Source organism: Aquila chrysaetos, chromosome 12 (assembly GCF_900496995.4).
Source record: "Aquila chrysaetos chrysaetos chromosome 12, bAquChr1.4, whole genome shotgun sequence".
NCBI classification, from domain to species: domain Eukaryota; kingdom Metazoa; phylum Chordata; class Aves; order Accipitriformes; family Accipitridae; genus Aquila; species Aquila chrysaetos.
The window spans coordinates 36067242-36094845 of record NC_044015.1 but is presented as its reverse complement, the minus strand read 5'-3'; the positions used below and the strand labels follow the sequence as shown (position 1 = coordinate 36094845).

The window sequence follows — 27604 nt, the reverse complement described above, 5'->3', positions numbered from 1 at the left end:
AAGATTCCATCATTAGAAATCCTGCCTCTTTTGCATAGAACTGTGAAGTGTTTACGTTTGTTCAAAACTTTTTTCCCTATCTTTTGCATACCATTGTGCATATGGGGCATGTCCTATTCTCCTACCACCTGGAACTGTGCTTGTTTTTAAGGTCTGAGCTCAGGCTCAAGTTCACCCATTGGGAAACATTCTCCAGTGATTCATGAGTTGTATGCCAGCTCCAGATTTTCCTTTGAAGCCTTTTTGAAGACTAGCAAAAAAATCTGTGCGGGTTGCCTCTTTTCTGGTTCTGAGATTTTTGTTGCTGTTGTTCTTAGAACAGGAATCTAACAAGTTAAATATATGCATGTTTCTTGATTGGGGTGGAGCCGTGGCAGTTCCCCTGGGCAAATAGCAACAGGGAAGGAGAAAAAGAAGAAATGCCCACTGATCACCTTCCCCCGGCCATCTTCTCAGGAGAAAGGAGAGGATTAATTGATCCAGGCTCTTTTCTAAAGACTGTCTGCTCCCTGTCTTTCTTCAAGACTATAAATGAATAATACTTTCAGAAATGCTTGTAGGTGTTGTAGTTTTGGGGTCTCTGATAGCTCTTTGACCATCTCCCAATAATTACTCTGTCTCAGTGAGTAAAGGAGATTTGTTTCAGGTCATACATATTAAACTTCAGTTTAAAAAACACTTTTTTCAAGTAAAAACCCAGCAATGTATTTTTCCAAAGGAAAAGTCTCTCCTTAAACCTCTCCTAAAAGCATCTGAAGATAAAAGGAGATTTCCCCAGAGCTGTTTCTGAAGCCATGGCCTAGAGCGAGTTCACATTCTTCACTGCAAACCCCCTAAAACTGATGAGGGATGAACCAGTCTTTATTGTTTCTTGAATTGTAAAATGGAAAAATGCTTTAAAAAAATTCAGCTAGAAGAATTGCTGATTCTCTTTTTAAGTTTATGAACAAAGTGTCCAACATACTGCAGTACAATTATGTAATCCTTCTTCATTTTAAGGTGCTTGTGAAGTAACGGGAAGTATTCTAGCATGTAAGCTAATAAATTCTGAACTTTTCTGAATGATTTTGTGAGTCTACTGTAGTCTCATCGGTGGAGAATATAGTCTCATCTTTGGAAGGCTTTCTGTCAACAACTTTCATAGGCATTCTGTTTGGAAGCGGCGCTATCAGCCCTTGAGGTACTCGTGACATCATTTTTCTGTACTACAGCAATTTGTGTTGAGATGGACAAACTGACAAATAAGAAGCAATCTGAACAACTGAGCCAGAATCTTTCCAGTCCTTCAGCAACAGGGTTTTGGCAGAGATGTACTTCCTAACAGTGACTCGCTGCGTGTTCCAGTGTATTCAGAGTAGTGTAGTGGTCTTGCACTCTTTATCCCATCTAGAAGTGTCTGAGCTCCCTCTGTGAGCTCGCTGCAGCCTGAGCTAACGGTACCAGACCATTGTCCTCCTAATCTATAGAGATTTAGGTGCTATATGAGCTATAGCATTCCTGATGCTATTTCTGAACACGCAAGCCAGAAAATGAGGTTAAAGTCTGGATCACAGGTTCCTTATACTGCAGTTGATATGAGCTATTTGGAGAATATATGAATGAAGCAATCATTGAGGTGGTCGATGCAAGGAATCAACCTTACTCCTCTTCCAGTCAGAGATTTTAGACAGTCAGGTTCACAGATGTTCACTTGGAACTTGTAGGTACTGATGGCAGCATCAGGTCTGTGTATTAATAGACTGGTTACTGTTGCCACAGATGACATGAGCATGAGGCTCCATATAATATTCTTCAGAGTTTTCACTGCATATGTCAAGTCTTGCTTGATAATATCTTAGTATCTCTTAATGATAATAGGAAGAAAGGTGGATGTTTTGGGGTTGGGTTTTTTTGTATGTTTGTTGGTTTGCTTGCTTGGTTTTTTCCTAAATAGAATGGCATAAAAAAGGAAGCTTCTGAATTCTTGGTAGATTTCCTGTCTAAAACATGACAGGCATGGCTGGTTGGTTTTCCTACCTCCAGAATCTCTAGATTTTAGTTGTTTATCAAACCTTTTGGAGACTGATTCAGGGAAATGCTTGGATGCAGGCAAAGAAATCCAGTGCTTTGAGCTGAACGCTTCTGTGGAAGTAGTGTGTTTTAGTCTTAGCTGTTGCCTTTTGGAAGAGTTTGTCTGGATAAGGATTGCACCACCTGTCTCTGTTAAGGTAAAGATGGATGTCTTGCTGATAAAACTGTTAAACAGAAGTGTGACTGTAGCAGAGAAAAGTTGATTGTTTTCCTTGCAGGATAAAAATGCTCTGTGTTTAATTTCAGCAGACTAGAAATTCTAAAATGATAGTTCTTGACTGTTAAAACTACCAGTATGAAGGTGAATCAAAACAGCAGCTGAAATGAAATGTTCTTACTTGTTGAAATTGAGTGGTTTGATGTATCAAAATGAAACAGAATTATTTGTGTGACTTTTTCCTAATAAGTAATTTGTTAAAACCAGCATGTGCCTGTGAAATGTTTGTTTTGATGAGGGATGCAACTTCCCTGGGAAGTTTTTCAGCCTGTTCTGTTAAACAGCCCATTGCGGAAGATTCTGTCTGTCCTGGCTGTTAGGCCATTCTTCCCTGTCGCCCTGTGCAAGGACGAAAGCTGCTGCCATTCCAAGTGCTAGTTTAGTTGATTGTTTTTCTTCACTACTGTCCTCATCTTTAATTTGGTTGCAAGAGAATAATTAAAAAATGAATAATTCCAAATCTTGTGCTTGCAGTCTAGTTCACTAAGGGTTTGCCCCTTGCACCCTGGTTTGTATGGTTCTAGTAGCGTGTCTTCACTAGCCCTCCTGGATGTGGTGATGGTGCGAACAGTGATGACCTCTTAGCTTGCTTTCTCTTCAACGTTCTGAAAAACCTTACCCGTTCAATTAAGGAAGGTTTCTTTGAAACAGGTCCTTTTTCAGAAGTGACAAGCAAGTGGGGACAGCACACTTGAAACTGGACAAGCTGGAATCAGAATGTGAAGTTAGAGAGATCATCGAGGTATGTTTTCTGGGTGAGGTGTGTTCTTCTAGTTAGTAGTATTTGAACACAAAGGGAAAACGAATACTCGCATTGCCTAAATCTGTATCTGTATACAGGTGACAGTTTTGTATTGGACAAGTTTGATAAACAATGGGCTCTTTGGTTTATTGTCTCTTGAAGCTTGTCATAGCTGTGACCGTTCTGGTAGTGGGAACTTCTTGGAGACTCTCTTCTGCAAATTTTCTTTATCAAGATAGTTTTCTTTGTCAGGACCAGAAATTCAGGTGATTCCCCAAATTATTTGCATTGGTAGCTAACAGATCAAAGGTTAAGCGAAGACTGCCAGAGTGGATAGAGCGCTGCCATAAGATCCAGTAGATCATTTAAGTGGAACCTTAAAAAAAAAAAAAAAAAAAAAAAATCCCTCGGGCTGCATCACAGACATGCTCAGGACACCACTGACCGTAGCATCCTGAGCTGCCCGTGGAGTCCATTTGTACTTCGGGGGCTTGGTGTGCGGCCGGCAGAGGTACCGCAGCTGCTGGTACAGCTGCCTTGCATGAGTTGTATGGGGGACCTGCTCCCCTGAGTTATGAATCCAAGGAAGCACGTGGCTGCGACACCTCCCAGCACTGCAGTCACCTGCAGGTGATCTCTGTCATCTTCTAGTCATGGGGAAATAAAGTCAATGGTTGCCTGAGGCACTATAGTTTGACACTGTCGTTTGTATGTGTTCTAACTGGTCGTCTTTTTGTGGTTCTTTCAGATTTTTGATGGCAGAAAGCCCACTGGAGGGAAACTGGAGGTGAAAGTGAGACTCAGGGAGCCCCTCAGTGGTCAAGATCTTCAAACAATTACAGAAAATTGGCTGGTCCTTGAACATTAGTTCTATCCGAGGTATGAATGCTGCATCTAAAGGTGGTCTGGCCAGAACTTGACAGGGCTACAGATAAGCTGGTTGAATAATGTGTTTTGTTGACATTGACCTAATTACACAGCTCTGGCTTTGATACCGTAATTGTAGTGGTGAGTTGACATAGTTTCAGAAATGAGGTTACAGTGTCTCTGATTAGTTTGTATATCAAAGATGCTATTTCACAATCACTTGAAATACAGGGAGAGCTTCTAGCATCACCTTTATTTAGAATAATATTTAGAAAATAAGATTGACGAGTCCTTTCTAGGAGGGTGTTTCCTGTCCATCCTTACTGTTAGCAAAAAACCTTTCAGAGTTAGCAAGGACCCTTCTTCCCCTACCAGAAGCTAAAGAAGGGCATTTTTTTGTCCCATGGAAGTCTGCTTGACTTTATCTAAAAGGGAAACTATTGGAGACAGACTTTCTTCCAGATAGTTGAGACTTCTGGGCAGGCAGAAACTGTGCAGTTGAATACAGGCTACCTGAAGAACTGTGCCTGGTGCCCACTGTGCCCATATCAGGTACAGAAGAGGAGCTGGGCACTGTCACGGTGGCTGTATATTAGAAGGATGAAAAAGAGGTAGGCTTCCTCTTCTTGCCAGCCTCTACGGAAACTGCTTGGGTTTGGAACTTTTCTTCCTTTCTCATACTCTGCTTTTTGAGTATCACAAATTCTCCCTTCTTGAAAAAAACAAAAGCAAATAAATACCAAAAATTCTGGTGTCTTTTTTTAAAGTGATTTTTCTACATGATGTAACTGAAAAGATAAGTACCAGAAGTCCATCTGCCTGTGGAATCTCTAATTCAGCCTACTTTTATGTATGTGTCTCATGTTTGAAAGAAATTCAGACTCGTTGGACACAATCAGCAATACCCTGAAACTTAGGTCCTCGCTTCTCCCACAGCTTACGTTCATAAAACCACGGAGAGGACGCTGACTGGCTAGGGACAGTCAGGCAGATCGTGCAAATCACCGGCAGTCATAGGGCGTTATTGGCAGGGGTACGACCGTGTTGATCCCTTCTGAGCAGGTATTTATTGTACCGTGATAGCGTGTAGAGCCCCCCTCTGGGACCACGACCTTGCTATACCAGCATGGAACAAACCTCACCTTTTCTGGTGGAAAACAGATGATGTATAACGACAAAGTTTCTAATAAGTAACCCCTCTTCCTTTGCTTGAGCTCCTGAAGGCTCTGTGCTCCCTCTTCCTTAGCATATTGTTTTCTTTGCATTTATAAATGCCGGTTAAGCTCATATTCATCAGCTTCACAGCGACATCACCTGTTTGCCACACCTTTGCTTCTGAATTGCATTAGACTTGACAGATTGAGAGGTCTTGTTTCAATACATGAGTCTGAACTTGTAGCACCAAAGGGACTGTTTGTCTGGTGACTTCTTCCTCGCAGCCAAGGAGGTCGGTAAGCTGCCCGTGAGCTTCACAGTTAGGCTGCGAGGGACATGTTTGACGCCGTATCTGAAGTAACAACTTGGCCTTGTGCCGTCACTGGACGCTTAGGCGTTTTCAATCACTAGAGCTTAATAATTTTGCTCCATTAATTTTTCTAGTTGACCATCCAGAAAATTCATGTCAGCATTTTACCCACAATGTGACCTTGAATTGTGAACATCTGTTAAGTACTGCATCAAGTAATGTTGTTGTTTTTTGGTTTTTTTTTTTTATCCCCAGATCCATTGGAATGTTAGAAGATGTGGGATGAACGTATGTAGGACGATGCTGCTAGCTGCAAGCACCAAAGATGATAAATGAATGCACTACTGAACTTAATGTCTATTTTGATAACAGCCATAGTGCTTATTAATAACTTTAAGGCAAATGTAAGGCTCTGGAAATCTGCTGCTGCAGGGGATTGTTACCAGTCTACGCAAAATAGACAGAATTGCCTTAATGTGGGACTACTAATGTAGCACCAGGATGAATGTTACATTAACTATGCATAGCGGTGTGTGGAAAGTTTAGCCCCTTAAAAATTCCCTGAGGCAGTGCAAAAACTTTTCAGTCAAGTCACAGGTAAGACCTTTACTAGAATTGATTTCTTCCACGTGTACGAGCAGCCAACGTGGTACATTGAACAGTCTGCTACTGCTTTTTCTGTTCATTCTTATCAAGGCCGGTTCGGGGCTTGGGTTTTTTTGTTTCCTAAAATAGGGAAGGGAGAACTTGGGCAGCAATCTAGCAGCAGTGTGTCCCTCCTCTGTGCATGCCATTGCAACATGAAGTTCAATGGGATGTTGCCTTTCAGAAGAAAATGCAAGACTTCTTAGCAGCAGGTGTTTACAGATCTACATATTTTTTTCTGGCTACCAGTTGTCTGCCATGCTTGCCGCACTGCTTGTTCAGTGCAGTCCGGGTACTGTGCCTTCATCCTTTTTCTTTTTACATTTAAAAAAGGAGGGGAAAAAAAAAAGTATGCTAGATTGCTGCTTCCCAAATGTTCCTTGTATTTTTACAAAAACAGGCTCTTACAGTTCTTCCAGGTGATGGGGAAAATAGCCACTCTTTGTCATGTAGAAAACTGGATTATGACTATTTTCAGGAATGCTTTTGATCAGCACCATACAAAAAATGGTACCAAATATGTTTGTGTTTTTAAATCTCTGAGCTGACAGAAGCGACTGATCTCAAAGGAAAGGATGTGCCTGCAATGGGGAGTCGGAGCGCTCCTGCACCAGCTCTTTAGTTAGGGCAAGTTTGTCGACAGAAAAGAGTCCAGACAAGTAAGGCAGTGCTGCCTCTGTCTTCCTGAGCAGATGAAGACAATACAGTATTTAGTTTTTAATTTCAATAAATTTAATATACAAAACTACATGTTGAAAATAAAAATATAATATGCAGTTTTTTGCAGTGTTAACTAACTGAATTTTAAAAGTACAATTTTTTTTTTTTCTAAAACAAGTACTCATTTCTTAACAACATGGTAATTAAGGTCATTTAAAAGGCTATGGTTGAAGCAAACATGTCAGTCAGTCACCAGTTGATAGTGTTTTGCACAAACATAATCCAAACCTAAAAGACTTTTGGGGCAAAGGAAGAGAAGATAAAGATTTTTCACCTCTTTTACTGCATTATTAAGCATAACAATGCAACTAAAGTAACTGGAAAGCCGCTGCTGTGGCAAAGCTGGAGTGCAGGCTCTAGAAGGAAGATTATTAGTTGGTTTATGGAATGCTCTTCCCGATACTGAATCTTGCCTACACCGCGTAGTGCTGCGCTGTGTCCCAAGGTGTGCAAAAACAGCGTGCAGAGGGGAGTCTGAAAGTAACCTTAGTCCTGCTCCGCTGCACAAATACATAGGAAGGCTAGTGACTGTGTAATAGCTTAAGGTTTGTCCATCATGAAACATTTAAGTAAGCCGCATTGAGCCAGCCACCTTTTCCCAAATGCCAGAGGTAAGGTTTCACTTTGATGTAACACTTGCTCTTTTAAGTGTAGTTGCGTGCTACCTCTTGCTGGCCAGCTTTTATTTCTGGAGTTGGACCCCGGTTCTCTGGCCTGCCTTCTCCAAGTGTTGGGTGGCGACAGCTGTAATTTACAGTCTTGGATTTGTCAGACTTTGCTTTTTTTTAAAAAGCAGTAGCCATTTATTCACAAATGCACTCTGTACATACACTGTGCTGTCTTTACATAAAATACATTGCTACGTGTGCAGTTACCTTTTCCTTGGCCCAGCTAATGCTGTGTATTTGTTTAAAAAATATAGCATCAGTCTCACAGTAGCCTTGCACTTCCCTTTATATCTGAAAGGAGGCCCGTGTTACTCACATACAGCAAAACCAAAATAATCCCCGCTGCATCCACCAGAACTGACTGTGAGTAGGGATGATGCAAGGTCCGAGATACTGTGCTCACCATCAGTGAGCCCCTCTCTTCCCAAATTAATCTTCTGTAGAGACAGGAGGAGAAACCTTCACCCCACGCCCCCTTCCTGGGAGGGACTCAAACCAGCTGCATTGCATGGCTATGGCTAAACAAACCAAATCCCCTGCTCCTGCTTTCAGCTCTTTCCAGTGGTTAGCAGCTTTCCACGGAGACAGTAAGACTGTGGAACCACATTTCCTCTGGCTGATTCTCAATTCTAGCTTCACAATGTTGTGGCAGATGCGAGCAGCTGCTTTCTTTCCTTACTAAAGCCCTCTCAGGTGAGACCAAGAGCACTGGGCCAAGTGCAAGTGTTCAGAGCTGACCAGAAAGCCTTTTTCAGCAGAACATGCAAAAACAGCCACTCTATACTTTTATCACAGGTAAGCTTTTACATGGTGCTGCTAATATGAAGTGCAAGCTGTCTTGTATTACATGACACTAGCGTTACACTACAGCATACAGCAAGGAGACTTAAAGCTGCCCTGGGTGTTACTTTTCTTTGAAAAGCAGGACCTACTGGGGAAGAGGAATGAGACAGAACTGCACTTGAGGGCTAATATTTCCTCTGCTTCGTACAGATTTGTAAACAAAGTACAGAATAGCAGAGTTGTTTTAGGAGATTATAGAAATCTGCCCAGGTGACGAGTTTTTATAGTAAATAGAGGAAAAAAGTAAACTAGCCTATTAATTACACACACAAAACTGCAGTTTACATAATACCGCTTTCAGAGAGATGCCTGCCCTTCTGCTCATTTGGACACATCTACAAACGTAGTTATGGCTAGGTAATCTTTCCCTATCTCTCAAGGGCTACTCCAAAAGTATTTCAACCAATAATCTGGTCAAAATAATGTAAACGTTACTTTTTAATGTCTACAGAATAACCACAAACGGCATTATGATGAGGTCAGAATGGAGGTCTTGATTGTTGTTTCTTACATGTCCATCTACAAACAGTACAAGATTGGAGTTTCACTTTTTATTTACGCCCCAGTGATCTTTGCACCCGTTTGAGCATTTAGAGTACATGACTGTAAGTCTTTAAACATGAGCATTTTTCTAAACAGTAACAGAAGTGTATTAGCTGCAAGGATAGCATAGCCATGTTGTCGTATAGAAGCTGCCCTGATCCTCTGTTTGTTGACAATGCATAGAAGATTTAGAATTATGGAACAACTGTCCCTCCCTCCTCCCCCCCCCCCCCCCCCCCCAATAGTGTTAACAAAAGCTTAATTTTCCAGTTTTAAAGTGCAAATGATTCAGATACAACTGCTGCTTGAACAGGTCTGAACAGAAAATGAAGTCCTCTTATGAGATGTTTTCCAGAATATAAAAGATGAGCTCCATTATGACGGGCCCCTCACTCAACTGACATGCCCCTCCATGAATCACTGGAACTAAGGCACTGTCCAGGTCATTCATGTATTGAGAGGGCAGTGGCTGTCCATTACTCCCAGCTTGATAACCAACCTAAAAAATACAAAGTAAGAGTGGGTTTTACAGCGAATACGACACAAGGCTGTGATTCAGTGGCCAGTAAGGGAAGTGCCGCGCCAGGAGGATGATTTGTGTGAGGTGCTGTGGCCGCTGCCTGGGGGAGGTCGGGCACTTGAACAGGATGTAGCAGGCACTAAAGCAGCTTTTCCACTTTTTTTTTTGTTGTTCTTTGTGTTCCCAGTGGCTGCCTAGACAAAAGTGGCCTTTTTTTTCTACTGCTTTGTCAAAGCAGATCATTCAGATCAGCAGGAACCGCACCCTGCATTATCAGATTAAGTCACGCAGTATTTAAAAGCTGAGCTGGTTGTTACTAAGAACACGTCCACTCCAAGGCAAGGCCAGCTGTCTTGCCGGGAGACCCTTATCTCTGCTTGTAGTTTTTGCTGTAGAGCACTCTCGAGGGGACCTTCCATCTGTTTGTTTCTCTGCCTCATATGCAGCGTGATCTTCTAAGAACAGCCATGCTCGTCAACAATGTTCTATGCTCACCCAAGAATACATTTACTACACTCCTGTCTTTTAACTTCTGGTGAAAAGGCCGACTCGGAGTCTTCTCTGAGGACGTGGCAGGCCTGCAGCTCGCAGGGCTGTTCACAGGTCTCTGACTACAGAGCAGGTGCTGCTAGAGGCATATGGGGGTCAAGCCTGGTGTTAATTCAGGCTCGGCGCTAGCTTTGCAATTCTAACAGATGGCCCAAAATGCCAAACAACAGTCGGCACCCCTAGATTAGCATCTGATACTGGTAATTCTTTAACCAAGAGAATGGCTGAAGTGTTCTATTCCCTTTTTGGGGAACAAACAAGGGAACAACCCCCCAGTTAAACCGAAACTATTCAAGACTTACTTACTTGATCTGAGTCAAGTGTAACACGTAGACCTAGCTTAGTCATTCCATCTTCCTTCAACAATTTAAGATGAGGACACAGGGCTAAACAAAAAGCCTTTGCCACGTTTTCAGTCAATCTGCTGTGGTCGGCTGGGTCACTCAGACCATTATGTTGCTCATCGTTTTCCAGGAAAAACACCTGATGGAAAGAGTTAACACAAGACTTAACACTTGGCTTTTCTAGGAAATAAGGTTACTGAGATGCCATTTAATCTTTTTACAAATGAAGACTAAAAGAAGAGCTGCTCAGGGAAGACCAGCAAAAGACCCTGAAGACAAGCCACCTTAGGGGGGAAAAAAAAAAAACCCAACTTCAAAAGAAAGATTTAAATAGTGGTGTTTTCAAAAACCTTTCAGTTCTGGTCAAAAGCCTCATTATGGAAATTCACTATGTATTGCACATAGTTTTTAATAAAAGCCTGCTTTTAAACAGATGTTAATTTCAGAAAATTTGCATTTTTAGTAGAAGCCATCCCAGCCTGCAGATTTGTACTATGGTTGTCACTGAACTTGTCTCTGTTGAACCCAACTGACCTGGGAAAAAAGGATGCTAAGGTGGCAAGCTGCAGAGTGATTAACTTGGCTCCTCCTGGGCAGGTTATGTGAAACACTTGAAGAAATCTTTTAACATCATTAGCATTTGTGTGCTGGCAGAGTCACAGGTAACATCAGCTATGCAAGTAGTTTCTGCAAGTGATTTATTCCACAGCACTTTTCATTTTAACTTGCAACATTTTAGAGATGGTGGCTCAAAATAACATTTTTAAAAATAAGTAATTATTAAGATTTGTCTCCATTTAAAAAGGTAGTTTTTAACACAAATGCAGATGAAACCAGCTGTTACCTTGGGTAACACAGTAAGCAAGTATTTTTCTGGTTCCCCCATGTTCAACAGCCATACGTGAGAAGAGGTGGCCGACGCAGAGTAGGCTGTAGAGGCTGGCTGTGGTGGCAGCCTGAGCTGCGCATTAGCGATGGGATATTTTATTCTGCATGGTGCCGTACGAGTCTTTCCTTGCAGGTAGGAAAGGTAATACAGGTTTGTTCTGAAGAATTTGCTGCTTTAATTTTGGTGAGTAGGGAGAGCAGGTCAAAAGAAGACTAGGCCGTAGCTGCAGTCCCAAAATGCCAGGTGTTGGTTTACATGCAGCTCAATTTGACTGACTTACCTCTGTCCACCGGATGACCTTTCCGTTTGCCTTGTACTCTGAGCCGTGAAATATCTTCACGCTTGTTATAGACTCCATTGATTTGCCATCAATAGGGCTTACAACACTGTAAAAGGGAGGGAAAAGGCTAAGTTCCAACTTAGCAAAAGACATGAGCTGAACAGAGAGCACTGCAAAAGAGAACTACGTCGGGATCAAAGGGCAGTTCCTCTGCTACACCTGAATCCTCCAACTGCCTCGCTGCAGGTTTTTTCATAACTGAGCGTTCTGCAGTTTGAACTGCTACAACACAGCGACTTACCACACCAGCTTCATGGGGCATAGACCAAAATTAGCCTCAGAAGGGAACCAAAAGGCTTCTCTCAGGGTGCCAAAACCAGTGATCTTGAATGCCAACTGCTAATTGTGACGATGGTGCTGGGCCTGCAGCTTCACAGGGAGCAGCCTTTCTGGAATGGGCTCCTACGGGGCTGAGCAGGAGGGAAGAGCCGAGAGGCAGCGTGCTCCCTGCCGACCCTGCAGCTCCCACCCCTGACACCCGCCCTGGTCAATATGCACAAACCAGGTGCAGGAAGGACCTTCCTGCAGTGTTTTCAACGAAGCTTCGCACCAGAGCTGAGATCTCGTAAGGTACTAAGGCAGCAATGAGGCGTTTCATACAGATTCGATTTTTATTCATTTGTAACCTCAGTGTAGGCCAGCAATACCTGAAACACTACTAACACAGCCCGGAATTTAATTACAGAACCTAAGACTGACTCGGAGAGCCTGAAACTGCAGAAATATCCTCCTTTCTAGATGCCGATTCCTTAAACATTGTACCCACCAGAACAGCACTTTACTGCCATAAATACTTAAGCTGCCATATACACCCTTTTTTTGGCTTAACTATCAGGAGTCCATATATACTGTTGATGTTCAGCAATTTTATTTCCAGCACTACTTAATGCAAACTAAGCACCAAGAGAGCAAAGTGACCACAATAGGCAGGGTTCAGCGCTGAGTGTTGGAGACAGATTAGTGGTTTCCAATAACTGGATATTAGCAATGGCAAAAAATCTATAGCACTGACAACTTTCTAAATTGATGCCCCAAAGCTCTGGTATCTCAATTCTATTTTCATTACATTTAATTGCATCTTATCACTCAAAATAGAGGCATAGACTTGTAATTCCTATTGATTTGAAAACTCATGCACCTTATTAAGATTAATTAAAATTTTTAACAAATACAGTCGGCCACCATTCGATGTCAAGCAATTGCTCCTCTACTTACCCCTTACTAAAGTTTTTATCATCTTCTACCCACTGAATATGAACATGTTCCTGAGGATCTTCAGCATCTACTTTGCCACAAGTGATGGTGAAGTCTTTCATCTCTCTCAAGGCCTGCCTCAAAGAGTCCATGTTCTCAGCAGTTATCTGGACCATTACTCCGTCTAGGGAACCAAGAAATCCTCATAAGCCAAGATAAGCCACACTGAACAGAGCAAATATAAAAAAGAAATAAAACATCCTTCCTCTTTTTGCAACAGAAAGGTTAAACATCTGTTTTAAGAGTCATAGGCAGCAACGCTACATAAGACCAAGTCTGAACTCAGATTCCTAAAACGTAGCACTGATGAGCGTTGACTAGGGAAAACACCAGGATAACGTGAAGTCCATCTACCAGGTAAAGTCAGCTATAGCAACAGCCGCATTAGTTCGCCTCAAAACTTGACACCTGCTCTAGGCAACCCTCAGAAACCCCACGTGCCCCACCTCTCGTCAGCTGTCACCTCTGTTGGCACTGGAAGCAGGGCTCCAGCGGCAACGGAGCTTTTGCGAAGTCAGTGCTTGCCTGACAGTGGCAGAAGAGAGAATTTGGATTGGATCAGTCTAAATTACTGCAGAAATAACTCGGGATGATACACTTCCCCAACGTACAGACTCCTTGCCTGAATCCACCCGTACCTCTGTCTTGCACTAAACCACCAATTTAGACACAGAAAATGGTATAATGACCTACATATACTGACTTGCAGTGAGATGGCTGCTTTTCAGCCCTGGGTGACCACTCACCCATGGACTGCACACTCCTACAGCTGCTAGCTCTCAAGCTGGTGCAGCTTAAGGAGTTCCTGCTCGTCAGTGGAGCTCTGCAAACTGACTGCACGCAGGGCTTTCTTGCATACCTCACTCACAACCTGTAAGGAGCACACTTAAAACACGACCGTCTGCGTTGTCACACCTGCAGTCAGGTTAGACTACAAAGTTCTGTAGCTCAGCTAACAAGCAATAACGGCTTTCAACCCAGTGTACACAGTCAGCATTTATTTCTGTGATATGACAACTGCTAAAAGAAGAACAAACCAAATCAGAGAGGTACCAGCTCAACAATCTCGACCTGTCATGTTCTCATCTGCCTACACACAAGCATATAAACAATGCACATCCATAATCTTGCATAAGACAGAGCTATTTGGGAACAGAGTAAGTTTAGCAGGGCTTCTTCTGGTCGGTGGATTACACATTCCATATTTCTTAGGCTCAGAATTTCCTCATTCAACCCAAACCAGTAAACTGATCACAGGCTCACAAGCCACGTATTTCCTATCTTACCCTCATTTTCTTGTTCTACAGCATCTGGACAAGTTCCTCCTCATTAAAGGAAACAGGGTTTTTTTGCTAAAAAGTAGGATAAAGCTGAAGCAGCAGCATGATTCAAATGCCCAAGGCGTAACAGCAGAGCACTGTCATGCACCACGACACCTGATAACTACAGAGCTGAGCTGTGTTAAGAGGGAAGCAGTGTATTTTAAGCAAGCAGTTCAGTTCTTACCTTCTACTATACTGGATTTGGCAAGGTAGCCTGAAGAGGATTTTAAAGCTCCACTGAACACAAAGAAGCTGGCACCAGTCACTGCAACAACAACAACAACAGGAGTGATTTAGCGAGGCTTTCTTCACAACAATGCCTTACACAAGAATCAGGTATCACAGCTCCATCATCCAGAGAGGTGGTTAATCTAAATCAGGACAAATGCTGCTTAGAATTATGGTGACTTTAATGCACATCACAGGCTTGGATACGGAAGGGCAAATCACCCAGTTATTTTCTAAACTGGGCTACAGTTTTTGTCAACCTTAATGAATGCTCATAATTCATCACTCTCCCTCTCCCCATACACACCTCTAAGTTTCAGGACTACTAATTTAGGGTAACCAAGTACATAATTAACTACTAAATGTTCCCACACAGCTGGCAAAGATTGTAAGCGAGCTGTTTATGGATCACACCATAACACCAACCCACTGGCAAGGCCACAGCTCAAAGCCACCTGACGTAAAGTAAAAATCTCTTAAATGACCACTAAGCATCATGAAATTCCTGCTGGAAATCCCTCTTCTTGTCCCATATGTACAATGAACAGAAGTCAGATAAGATCATCAGTCCTGAGTGACATCCCATGCCAGTATACTCACTGGAGTGACTGGGAATACTTGCAAAACATAAAAGTTGGCCACTGTCTTGCTTGTTCTCATTTGGAGATAATATAAATCTCTTTGCCAGAAATTTTCCCCCAAACCACAACATTTAAATTCTCAGCACACTGCTGCTGCAGCCTTTCAGCCTACTCTAACAAAAACAAAGCCAGGAAATTAGATGGTCTAACTGAGGTAAACATGAGCTGTTTCTTGAAGATGCATTATTAAAATGCTGCTGTTGTTGGTTATTCCTATTTACCTTTCTCTTGTACTAAACCTAATCTTCCTCCTTTCACATAGCATAGGTCAAGCACAGGCAACCACAACCTCACCTGTAGTCTCCAATAATGCCAAAGACAGCTCTCATCATTAACGTAGAGATGTGTCCTAAACGAGTTAACAGCACTGTGACCTCTGGAGCACCGCAAGTCCTGAGCTGTATTGTGCAAGCAGTTATTACCATATTTACAAGGGAGCAAGCTGTTATGTGCTTTATTTTGCGTCTGCTTGATCTACGAAGTTGCTAGAACACCTCTCAGACAAATTCAAAACAGCACCATTGACCTAGAGAAGTGTGATGTGGACTGTACACAGGATGCAAACCGCACAGCATGCCCCCTGACATCTGAGATCATGGATTCTGCAAGGGGAGTAAAACACCAAAGGGGTAAAGGGCAGATAGAGCAACGTGTTACTATTCCTTGTGTTGCATGTCTAACTCACAAAGCTGCCCATTCAGTAACACCAGCAGTCAGAATTATTTTCTCTGTCTAACAGAAACTCAGTGAAACGCAGACAAACCCAGTTCTGACTGATTCAGAGCCACATGCTGGAACGGTAACACAATCGGCAAAGAAGTCATGCAGAGCGCCGGGAGGAACAGCCTCCTCGTGAACCCCCTTTCTCACCCTTCCTCGGCTGATTATGGATGCTGATGGCCTGCGTCTGGTAATTCCCGTCATCATTCTGAACACACACCAGATGCGAGTCTGCTTTCTCATTGAAGCACGCTCCCCCTGCTAGAACATGCTCGTTGGATTTGTTCATGGCTTTCATCATCTGCAAACAAAAAGGTTTACCATTTCTACCCTGTTCGTCAAGCTCTACTACAAATAGGTGATTCTTGGAACAGTTTAATCGGACAAAGCTTCTCAACAGTGCTTATATTCTCGTGTCAGATCTTAGCACTCAGAACCATAAACTGCTTTTGAAAAGAGGGTTCAGGTCTTATACCGTTTAGATGCTTTAAAGTGCCACCTTTTAGGTAATTGAGATAAAAGGTATAAGGGATAGCTGAGCTATATAGGTTCCAAAAGCTATTATCTCTAGCTGTTTTAAAAAAAAATAAATTCACAGGAAAAAAATATTAGAAAAACACTGGGAGGAAATATCTGGCTTGTTTACAAAACTACAGTTGCTTATGGCATAAATCACAAATGCTGCCTCCACAGTTCAGTGCTAGACTGGCATTCAGACTTGGGGCATTTAATCCTGGTTCTGCCATGACCAGACACCAAAGCTTTAGTGTCTCTGTGCTTCACCTGCATGAACTGGTAAAATCGGAACCAATGTTCCCCATTTGAAGACTTTTTAAAAAGATCTGAATTATAGACATCCAGAAATAATTTTAATTTTCTGCAAAGAAGGCCTCCAAAAAGCATCCAGAAACTCTGTGATATATCTGTACTTCAGTTTTCCTGATTCTCATCTAACATACACCTAGTTACATGCCTTGACAAAATATTCTTGTAAGTTTTATAGCTTCTTTCTTCTCCTCTCTTCCTCTTCATGGAGGCTCAGACTATGAGATTTTTGACCCAAAAGAAAACAGAGGGAGCCCTCTCTCTCTGGAATTTGTTTCAAAACCAAAAATTATATGTTTGCTTAAAAGAAAAAAAAGGCAAATTAAATTACACACACACACCCCCCAGTGAAAACGCTGATGAGAAGGAAAATGCTGAATTATTTGACATATCTTAACAGCACTCATACGCCCAATCCTCTGCTTCCTGTAGCTGATAAGCATGCACGCTACACACAACACATTTGTGTCTCTCAGTCTAACATAAAACCATAATTATAGTGTCAGGTACATTAGCTGATGCTCGCTATTGACACATGTGCACAGGTGTAATGTTTGGGGAGGAAACTTAATTAAGATTTTGCATCAGACAAGAGTGTATTTCATTATCTAGTTTATCATGTCATGCTCCAGAAACAAGATTTTAGCTCAACAGCAGCCATCTTTATGGAGCCCAGTAGTTGCCTTCAGCATAAGAAGAAACAACTGGACATGGCAACTGTGCTTTGTAACAAAGCAACTGATTAAAAAATGACAGTCACCTTTCCTGAGGGACTAAATGGGCAACTAAGTATCACTGTCAGCTGTAGAAAATTTAAATAATTTTGAAGATAAAAATATGTAGTTAATAGAAGAACTATATATTAATGTTTAATTTGTCAATTACAGTCTGAATACTCCACATTTAATCCATGCATGAGATTTAAAATTAGTTTTTCACTTTCTAGATCTAGAGTGACACTTTTCTAATTAAATACTGCTTTACAGGGGGAAAAAAGTAAAGGTCTTGTGGTTTAATTCGTCTTAATTCAAACTAAACTCAGGTGAAAATTTTCTAGTAATTCAACCTTTCAACTGGACTGCAAGCAATAATGTTACATAAATAACACTTTCTCCATTTAAAAAGTTGAATCCTTGCTTCACACTGGAAAGAGAACCCAGGCATGATGCAGAGATTTTGCTAAGCTGCACGACACAGGAATTTCCTCACAGTCCAGCTCAGTGCAATGTCTAACACAGAACCGAAGCTAACACACTTGCAAACGCCAGGCACAGCTAACACTAAACTGCATCTTGTGTGCCAATCCATATTTAATTCATGTAAACTTTAATGAGCCTTTCCATTTTCTCACAACTGCATCAAGAATTAATACAGACCCTTTATCTTCTTGCTTCATCAGTTTCATCTTTTTCAAACTTCACATAAGAACACTTTTTCCTTTTGCTCAATTTATTCCTTTATTCTCAGTGTTATTTTACTCAAATGCTTCTTGCAGGGAAATTCTCTCCTGAGATAAAGCTGTATTCTGCTGTGATATTACAAGAACTTTTACAAATACTATTTTGCCCAGGAGGTTTGCTCTCACCCCAACTGCTGATTGGTTCCAAAATACGAAGTTAACCCCTCCTCTTCAGACAGAACACGAAATCTATCACCTTCTCCATTGCTCGCTTTCATTATTGTTCAAATACCTTCTCACCCAGCTTTCTCAACAGCACTAAATCCTAAAGATGCTGATTTTCTCACACCAGAAATCAAGTATAAAATTTAGATGTTGAGAGAAATTTTACATAAAATAAACAGCAATCCAACAAATACTAGTAAATTCTTCAAGTATGCACACACAACATAGATGAGAAAAGCTAATGCACGTTTTCCTCCTAGTTTACCTCTACAAGTGTAAAGTTTGTCAACTTATTTGCTCAAATCAAACCAGTATTACACTTCATATGTAAACAGTTAAAAAACCTGAAGAAAAAGAGTTTAATTAATACTAAATTGAATTGTATTCTTCCTGTGGAGCCACGCTCACTCACTTTCAAACGATGTGTGCATCACGCATTTATCATTTGCTTTTGAAGCAGTTTTCCCTAGTGGTAGTGAATAAAATAAAATTCCTTTAGATCCCAGGTCCTCCAACCACAAAGAAACTGTACACAAATGTATTTCTTACAAGCATTACCTCATTATATCTGTTGCTAGGAATTTTGATGCTGGTTTTTCTGACTTCCATATCAACCACTAAACCTTGGACCACAGGCAGTGTGTACTGGTAATTTCTGAAGTCCTGGTAATTAAAACAAGTTTTTAAAAGTTAGGCATGATGATCATCATTAACACTGTAGGTTTCATAACTATCCTAGTGACTACTAGTTAACCCATTAAAATAATTGTAATCAGTGACTGAAAGGCAGGGAGGGATAGAGACAACACAGCTTGTAACCTACATAATCAAAGTACACAAATGAAAAAACATCATCATGACTGCTAGTCATTTCACTGATTTTCTTACATCAAAATTAATATTCTCCAACCTTGAATGTCATCACTGTAAGAAAATTTGCTCTCTGTGTTCTGTTACATTACTGTATAGAGTTACTAGATTTTCGAGCAGTGAGATTAAGTCATGCATCAAAGAGAATTTTCTATATTGAAAATATTAGCAAAGTAGGAAGAGCTAATAACTTCGCTTCCAATTGAAGCACTGTATAATCAGAGAGCTGTGACTGCACACCGTGATGACCTAGCACTTCCGAGGAAAGAATCTGAGCAACGAATGCACTTGTTTCAAGATCCAAATATTCTCAGGTGGCCACGTTTTGGATGTTAATTTGGGTACCTTGTTACAATTCATCCTGTTGTTGAAAGCTAACATCCAATATCAGTAACAGCAGGTAAATTCACCCAAATGCCCACTATTTCCTCTTGTCATCTTCTAAGCCTGCCAGCTACTACATGCAACAGGAGTACATTTCTCCCCACATTGATCCATTCACACCCATGAAATGTGCAAACTCAGTCTCAGCACTTACTGCAAGAAGGTTCATAATCGTGTGTCCAGTCTCTCCAAACAAAGGCTTACGAAATCTGACACTAAAAAGTGGGCATGGATAAACTAGGACAAAATAAAACAGAAAAGGTCAGATTGAAATTTACATACTGAGATTCTGCAAAAACAGACTCAAATACAATCTCCTCAGTTGAATACAGTAAGCAGCAGCAAAGGAAGGGACTGGAAAGAAGACCAGAGTTTAAAAAGCAAAAGCGAAGAATAGTTTAACACTATAATGCACCTTACACATGTGTCATGGCTCCTTGCCCACCACGCTAGAAACAATAAGAAGAATCATGTGGAATGCTTACAAGTGCCACACTGCAAGACTGAAACTAGCGATCTGGACACAGATTGCAAAGATGACCTTTCTAAATGCTTTTCTCAGGCTCCTTCTTGGAAATGGCTTCTTCCTTTTTTATGACCATCCTGCTGCTCTCCACTATAACATCATAAGCCTTTAGCTTCTGTGGCTGACATGTGTGACATTCAAGTGATAACACAGATTATTTCATTTTCTGTTTTCATGATTTCATAAGAACATGGCAATTACTCATACAGGAGTATGTAAAAAACAATTAAAAGGACATTTACGGTATGTCAGCAATGCAAAATATCTGCATTCCTTGGCTGACTTAGCCATACTTGTAAAAGATCTATGATGCAATTCAAAGTGTAGTGTATGGATCTGGCTGCATTACATTATGTTGCAGCAGAAGCCATAGCAGTGCTTGGAACATGACTCATGCAGTAATACGTAATGCCAAGGTTTTCTAAATGCATGTTTGAAGGAAGGTTCCTGAACTATCCTCAGGCAAACACTCAGCCTGATTTCCCAAAATGCCACATATCTTCACAGTTCTCAGTGTAGTCAGAAGGGGCTGAAAAATGCTCAGCAGGTTTGAATAACATCATCAGGATTTCCTGATAGGAATAAGCTCCAGCTTCTGCACACGGATGCGATATCTAGAAAGCATCGCAGCTCCTACACATGCCCCATACAGCTGACAACTCATGCTCAGTGTCCTGAGGCTCCAAGAAGTGCTGAATTTCCCATGTCTGCCACCCTGGCTGCATACAGCAGCTCAGCTACGTCCTAGATGCCCCGAACTCCCTGAGCTGGGGCTGTACAGTTGATCTGACACAGCTGGTAGGGGAGCCTACCGGGGAGGAGCCTTGCTAGACCTACCATTTACAAACAGAGAAGGACTGGTGGGAGATGCGGTGGTCGGAGGCTGTTGCAGGCTTAGCGACCATGAAACGATAGAATTCTCGATTCTTGGTGAGGTAAGGAAGGGGGTCACCAAAACCACCGCTATGGACTTCTGGAGGGCAAACTTTGGCCTGTTCAGGACACTGGTTGAGAGAGTCCCTTGGGAGACAGTCCTGAAGGGCAAAGCGGTCCAGGAAGGCTGGACATTCTTCAAGAAGGAAATCTTGAAGGCTCAGGACCAGGCTATTCCCATGCGCCACAAATGAACCGCCGGGGAAGACCAACAGCCTGGCTGAACAGGGAGCTTTTGCTGGGACCCAGGAAAAAAGGAGAGTTTACCATCTTTGGAAGAAAGGGCAGGCAACTCAGGAAGAGTACAGGGATCTTGTTAGGACATGCAGAGAGAAAATTAGAAAGGCAAAAGCTCAGCTAGAACTCAATCTGGCCACTGTCGTAAGAGACAACAAAAAATGTTTTTACAAATATGTTAACGATAAAAAGAGAGCCAAGGAGAATATCTATCCTTTATTGGATGCAGAGGGGAACATTGCCAACAAAGATGAGGAAAAGGCTGAGGTACTTAATGCCTCCTTTGCCTCAGACTTTAATACTGAGACCAGTTATCCTCAGGGTACTCAGCCCCCTGAGCTGGAAGACAGGGATGGAGAGCAGAATATACCCCCCTTAATCCCGGAGGAAATAGTTAATGACCTGCTACGCCATCCAGACACTCATAAGTCTATGGGACCCGATGGGATCCATCCAAGAGCACTGAGGGAGCTGGCAGAGGAGCTTGCCAAGCCACTCTCCATCATTTATCAGCAGTCCTGGTCGACAGGGGAGGTCCCAGAGGACTGGAGGCTTGCCAACGTGACACCCATTTACAAGAAGGGTCAGAGGGAGGATCCGGGGAACTACAGGCCTGTCAGCCCGACCTCGGTGCCGGGGAAGATTATGGAACACTTCGTCTTGAGAGCGCTCACATGGCATGTCCAGGACAAGCAGGGGATCAGGCCCAGTCAGCATGGGTTTACGAAAGGCAGGTCCTGCTTGACCAACCTGATCTCCTTCTATGACGAGGTGACCCGCCTAGTGGATGAGGGAAAGGCTGTGGATGTCGTCTACCTGGACTTCAGTAAGGCCTTTGGCACTGTCTCTCATGGCATACTCCTTGAGAAGCTGGCAGCTCATGGCTTGGAGAAGTGTACTCTTCGCTGGGTGAAAAACTGGCTGGAAGGATGAGCCCAGAGGGTTGTGGTGAATGGAGTTAAATCCAGCTGGCAGCCAGTCACAAGTGGTGTTCCCCAGGGCTCGGTGTTGGGGCCGGTTCTGTTTAATATCTTTATCAGTGATCTGGACGAGGGGATCGAGTGCACCCTCAGTAAGCTTGCGGATGACACCAAGTTGGGAGGGAGGGTTGATCTGCTGGAGGGTAGGAAGGCTCTCCAGAGGGATCTGGGCAGGCTGGACCGATGGGCCGAGGCCAATTGTATGAGGTTCAACAAGGCCAAGTGCCGGGTCCTGCACTTGGGTCACAACAACCCCGTGCAGCGCTACGGGCTTGGGGAAGAGTGGCTGGAAAGCTGCCCGGAGGAAAAGGACCTGGGGGTGCTGGTCAACAGCCGGCTGAACATGAGCCGGCAGTGTGCCCAGGTGGCCAAGAAGGCCAACGGCATCCTGGCCTGTATCAGAAATAGCGTGGCCAGCATGAGCAGGGAGGTGATCATTCCCCTGTACTCGGCGCTGGTGAGGCCGCACCTCGAGTCCTGTGTTCAGTGTTGGGCCCCTCACTACAGGAAAGACATGGAGGTGCTGGAGCGTGTCCAGAGAAGGGCAACCAGTTGGTGAGGGGCCTGGAGCACAAGTCTTATGAGGAGCGGCTGAGGGAGCTGGGGCTGTTTAGTCTGGAGAAGAGGAGGCTGAGGGGAGACCTTATCGCTCTCTACAACTACCCGAAAGGAGGTTGTAGGGAGGTGGGGGTCAGTCTCTTCTGTCAGGTGGCTGCAGATAGGATGAGAGGAAATGGCCTCAAGTTGTGGCAGGGGTGGTTTAGATTGAATATTAGGAAAATTTCTTTACTGAAAGGGTTGTCGGGCATTGGAACAGGCTGCCCAGGGAAGTGGTTGAGTCACCATCCCTGGAGGTATTCAAAAAGCACATAGACAAGGCACTTCAGGACATGGTTTAGTGGGCATGGATGATGGTTGGACTCCATCATCTTAAAGGTCTTTTCCAACCTAAATGATTCTATGATCTGCAGATCATCAGGAGGCATTTTCTGCACATCTAGCAACCCGAAGTGATTCCTGCATCTGATCTGCTGCACATCCAGCAGTACTGGACAAATGGCCGAAATCTGACAATTCCACCAGAAAAGAGGATGTGTCCAAGGAAACCTGGGACACAAATGCAGCCCCTTCCAAGAGGGGATTGAGGAAGTGACCTGCAGTCACAACTGTCACAGCACAAGTGAACATGCCTAAATCCAAACCACAGCTACAGAAATGATTCAAACCCCAGCTTCCCAACATACTCAGAGCAGGTACTTCTGTTTGTGAATAACAAAACATTTGTTTCTGTGCTCAAAAACAGATGTCACGTCCAAGATATGAGCATCTTTGTTTTTCTAAATGCTGATTGGAATAAGTGCACTTACTCAAAAACCTCATGGATACACACACAAACTTACACACCTTTAACACTAACGTTTCTTTGGACAAGTTTAACCTACAGTCCTCATCTTCAGAAGGCAAATTTTGAAGATTTTCTTTTTCCTCTCCTATAACATAGGTATTTTATGAAAAATTCCCCAATGTTCCCTAAATGTCACAAGTTAAATTTACAAATCAATATAAAGCATATTCTAAAACATATTTTGTTAAAAGTTTCTGAAAAAGTTTTGAAAAGAAATTAACATTTTCATTATTATTTCAGTATTTTCATAGTAATTCAGATTTACAAAATGTGCCAATTAAAACAGCAGATGAGCAAGACACCAAATTTTTGGCCCATTATGGTGGACAGACTTCCAATAATCTCTTTGCTCCAGTGATGGCAAATGTCTTTTGAAAAAGATTTTATCCTAACTTTATGCTAATTTCATGCTAACTGCTAAGAGTTTGTTCAGGTAAAACACTCTCTCTAGCCTATCTGTTACTAGTTGCAACAGAATTTTTGCAACAAACTGCCACGTCAGTTGCCCCTGCACACATATTGTTATTCTCTGGAAAATGAGCGTGGTTTTAAAAACCTAAAAGCAAATGCTCTTCCACTTCAGCATGGAAAGAGCTTAACATCTCAAAGGCTCTCCCTTGTCCTGACTACACCAGCTAAACTAGACTTGCTCTGCACATAACTCTCTTTCAGGTCACTAAGTGAACTACAAACAGCCGCTCAGAACTAGATTTGTCTCCACAAAAATCTCCCTGATGAACCAGTACAGCTGTAAAAAGGCTGTAGGTCATATCACAACCTCAGTACTGCTGTGCTGTTAGTTGGATGCAATATGGGTATGAAACACAATTTTTACTTGCCTGTTTAAGCTTGTGTGGCTTTGACAGGTAACAATTTAGGGCTGGGTGTGTGTGCTCTAAGCCTAAATATATTCTCCTGGAGAAATAATTGCAGCTAAAAGAATGCATGTTACTTACGTCTGTATTCAGCTCCAAGTCTCAACATCAGCCGAATAGGGAACACTTTAGCCCAGGGAGTCTCCCATTTCTGAATGAGGATGCCAAACAAGTACGGTGGGGTTGGGAGCACCAGGTCTTGCAGGGACTGATACGTAGCTGCAACGTACAAGAACCCTCCATGTTCTTTGCTTCCAAGGAAGCTCTGGCTGAAAAAGGAGTGTCCCAGGTTGCCAACAACGTTACCTATGAAAAAAAAATGCTTGTTACTTCACCAGATTGAGAGCTAGATCAAGAATTTAAAGAGCTTTTTAGAAGGGAAAAAAAAAAATCCATATTAAACTCACTTTGCTTCCTGAAGCATTAATGTCTATTAATCACACAAGAAACAATTATTTGCTGCACACGGGGGCTCAGGTTACCTCCTGTGCAAAAGTGTGTAATCTGTTATGGAGTAACTGCTGTAGACTAGAGCCACCAAAGCCATGGTATCTCTGGTTGATCCACCTTTGGTGATACATGTACTCAGTGACTACCACTGGTAGGAAGTCAATTTTGTAGGAACATGGACACATACCTTCATTTCTGCACCTGACTGAGCCATGCCTGCAAGCGTTACCAGGACAGTACAACCACAGACGTACCACCTCTTCCTGGGGGAGGAGGGAGGGAGACTAGCCTCAATCATTTCTGTGATCAGCCTGTTTCATCGAGATCTGCCTGTTTCAAGTAGTAGAGGCAGTGTAACGGAGGGGATGATGCAACCCGGGAATAGCCAGGGAAGAGGAAGAATAGCTCAGGCCAGTACTGCTGCTAAGGAAGTGGTACCCGCAACCTCCCCCTAGCACTACAAAAGCACCCAAAGAAAGCCTGTTTTCAGTGTCTTCCAGATATTCAAGGGGTTTCCACTGCAGAAGATGCTGTTGACTGAACTAAACTTTTAGATCCAGCTGCAATTAAAGAAGAGATGTGCACCTGGTCAAACGATTAATGCCCATTGGTTGTCCTTCCATTTAGGCAAACCACTGGGGTGCCTGCTCAGACACATATTGAAGATCTGGGTCATTTTCAGAATTACACAAAAGAGTGTTTATTTAATTAGTATACTTAATGTAAAACGCAACTGAGACAGACACAGGGGAAAAACATCACTAATTTTTACTCACATTTTTACTCTTTGATGCTCTTAATTTCCAAAAATGTTTACACTGGAATGGCTGAATGAATCTGAATGTTGATTAGATTATTATAGCATCCAATGCAGCATTTAACATTGAAGCAAAGAACCATGGTGTGATTCCTTTTATCAAATGACAACAGCAGCATGCAAATAATGTACAGAAGAGCTGATCACAATTCTCCATAGGACAATGTAATTATTAATAGTGCTGATTTGCTTTCAAACAAAAATCCTATTAATTTCAGAGAGCATGGTGTGGTTGATCACACCACTCATGAGGAATCGCACGGGTTTGAGGTACTCATGCAGACCTCCTGGGTTTCTGCAGTAATCCCAGTCTTTCCCACCAGCAGACAGAGAGACTGCTAAGTAGGAGTTTCTGCTCTTTCTTCACCACCTCATAATGGAGTGTTTGTATTTGAACTCAAGGCAGCAATGTGCATGTTGGAGACATGCACATCAACTGGACAGTAACTGGAGGGTTTCTCCCTTTTACACACAAGGGACACACACAGACACTAAAACACTAGGTTTTAAGTAAGTAAAAACATGAGTCACATAAGTGCAACTTTGACAACCTTAGTAATACAAGTATGATTGTCCTGGTTTCGGCTGGGATACAGTTAATTTTCCTTCTGGTAGCTGGTATAGTGCTATGTTTTTGATTTAGTATGAAAAGAATGTTGATAACACACCGATGTGTTCAGTTGTTGCTAAGTCGTGTTTAGACTAAGTCAAGGATTTTTCAGCTTCTCATGCCCAGCCAGCAAGAAGGCTGGAGGGGCACAAGAAGTTGGGAGGGGACACAGCCAGGGCAGCTGACCCAAACTGGCCGAAGGAATATTCCATACCATGTGATGTCATGCCCAGTATATAAACTGGAGGGAAGGCTGGCCAGGGCCACTGCTCAGGGACTGACTGGGCATCAGTTGGCGAGTGGTGAGCAACTGCATTACGCATCACTTGTTTTGTATATTCCAATCCTTTTATTATTATTACTGTCATTTTATTATTGTTATTATTACCATTATTATTTTCTTCCTTTCTGTCCTATTAAACTGTCTTTATCTCAACCTATGAGTTTTACTTTTTTTTTATTTTCTCCCCCCAATTCTCTCCCCATCCCACTGGGTGGGGGGAAGTGAGCAAGTGGCTGCGTGGTGCTTAGTTGCCGGCTGGGATTAAACTATGACAATGATCTTCAAATTAAGCCTTCTCTGTTTTTATACTGCAAAACAGCCTAAAAATCATACAGAAGCATTTACAAATGCAAGAAAAATAAACACAGTAGGTACAGTTTTGGCCAGCAAAGGAAAGGTTAACCAATGAGTCCTTTCAAGTCTGTCCTTTACACTGAACCCCTATGAAAGTCCCAATTCACAGCAACTCTCCACGAAGCCAGCACCAGCATGAGAATAATACAGCTATTCCTGCCCTCTCTCTGGAGATGTGACCATGCTACTTTGCATCCCTCCAGACCACCTTGGCACAGTCACCACCAAATATTGCTTCCTTCACAGGACCTTGGTACCTCCAGTTTTAAATATAGCTAATGGCAGGTCCGTAAACAAAAGGCTCCTTTTATACTCCAACTAAGTTCAGGAGTTTCCTTGCTATTCAGATTTGTGGGCACCTTCGTGGAATTTTGTTTTTTCTGTACCCACAAGGTGCTGCATAAACTAAGTTCTCAAGTTCTCTATTAAAAGGTGACAGGCTTCAGCAGCCCAGGGACCCCATGGCAGCGTGCGGCTCATTTGTAGCTTGCCACTATCCTGCAAAGCTGATTTGTAATTTTACAGATACACACAAACCAGAGCTGACACCATCAACCCAGATCAAATCTCAGAACTCTTATAGTGGCTACAATTTCTGTAATGCTCAGCTGAGCATACTTGATGAAAAGTAGCTACTGGTCAAACTGAAGGACTAACATGATTAATAGAGCCACATCAAATGTTGTCAGCTGCTGAAAACCATTGATCCTGCCCATGTGCAAATGCATTTCTCCGTCAGCCTGTGCTGTGACACTATTGCCTGCTCAGTGAATACACTCAGGAATCCTGCTAGTGAGCGCAAACGAATGTATCAATTGGTGTTCATAAAAAAGATTTTCTCTTA

General features: G+C 42.5%; 2 protein-coding genes across 10 annotated transcripts in view; one reads left to right on the top strand and one right to left on the bottom strand.

The window, feature by feature from the left end:
* The window catches only part of CC2D1B (coiled-coil and C2 domain containing 1B), a 35811-nt gene extending 29029 nt beyond the window's left edge, over window positions 1-6782 (top strand). For 7 of the 8 annotated variants that reach the window (XM_041127656.1, XM_030031914.1, XM_030031915.1 and 4 more), the window contains 3 exons: window positions 2939-3029; window positions 3778-3908; window positions 5617-6782. In XM_041127656.1, coding sequence (XP_040983590.1) covers window positions 2939-3029; window positions 3778-3897 — 211 coding nt within the window. In that variant the 3' untranslated portion in view covers window positions 3898-3908; window positions 5617-6782. Of the gene's footprint in view, window positions 1-2938; window positions 3030-3777; window positions 3909-5616 lie in introns of those variants that run through there. The other variant, XR_003925919.2, reaches the window with a different exon arrangement.
* A 1991-nt stretch (window positions 6783-8773) lies between these two features.
* ZFYVE9 (zinc finger FYVE-type containing 9) overlaps window positions 8774-27604 on the bottom strand; it is a 64059-nt gene continuing 45228 nt past the window's right edge. For both annotated transcript variants that reach the window (XM_030031912.2, XM_030031913.2), the window contains 9 exons: window positions 24328-24552; window positions 19445-19527; window positions 18595-18699; window positions 15738-15888; window positions 14183-14263; window positions 12638-12800; window positions 11363-11468; window positions 10156-10332; window positions 8774-9279 (listed from right to left, as the gene is read on the bottom strand). In XM_030031912.2, the coding sequence (XP_029887772.1) occupies window positions 9118-9279; window positions 10156-10332; window positions 11363-11468; window positions 12638-12800; window positions 14183-14263; window positions 15738-15888; window positions 18595-18699; window positions 19445-19527; window positions 24328-24552 (1253 nt within the window). In that variant the 3' untranslated portion in view covers window positions 8774-9117. The remainder of the gene's footprint in view (window positions 9280-10155; window positions 10333-11362; window positions 11469-12637; window positions 12801-14182; window positions 14264-15737; window positions 15889-18594; window positions 18700-19444; window positions 19528-24327; window positions 24553-27604) is intronic.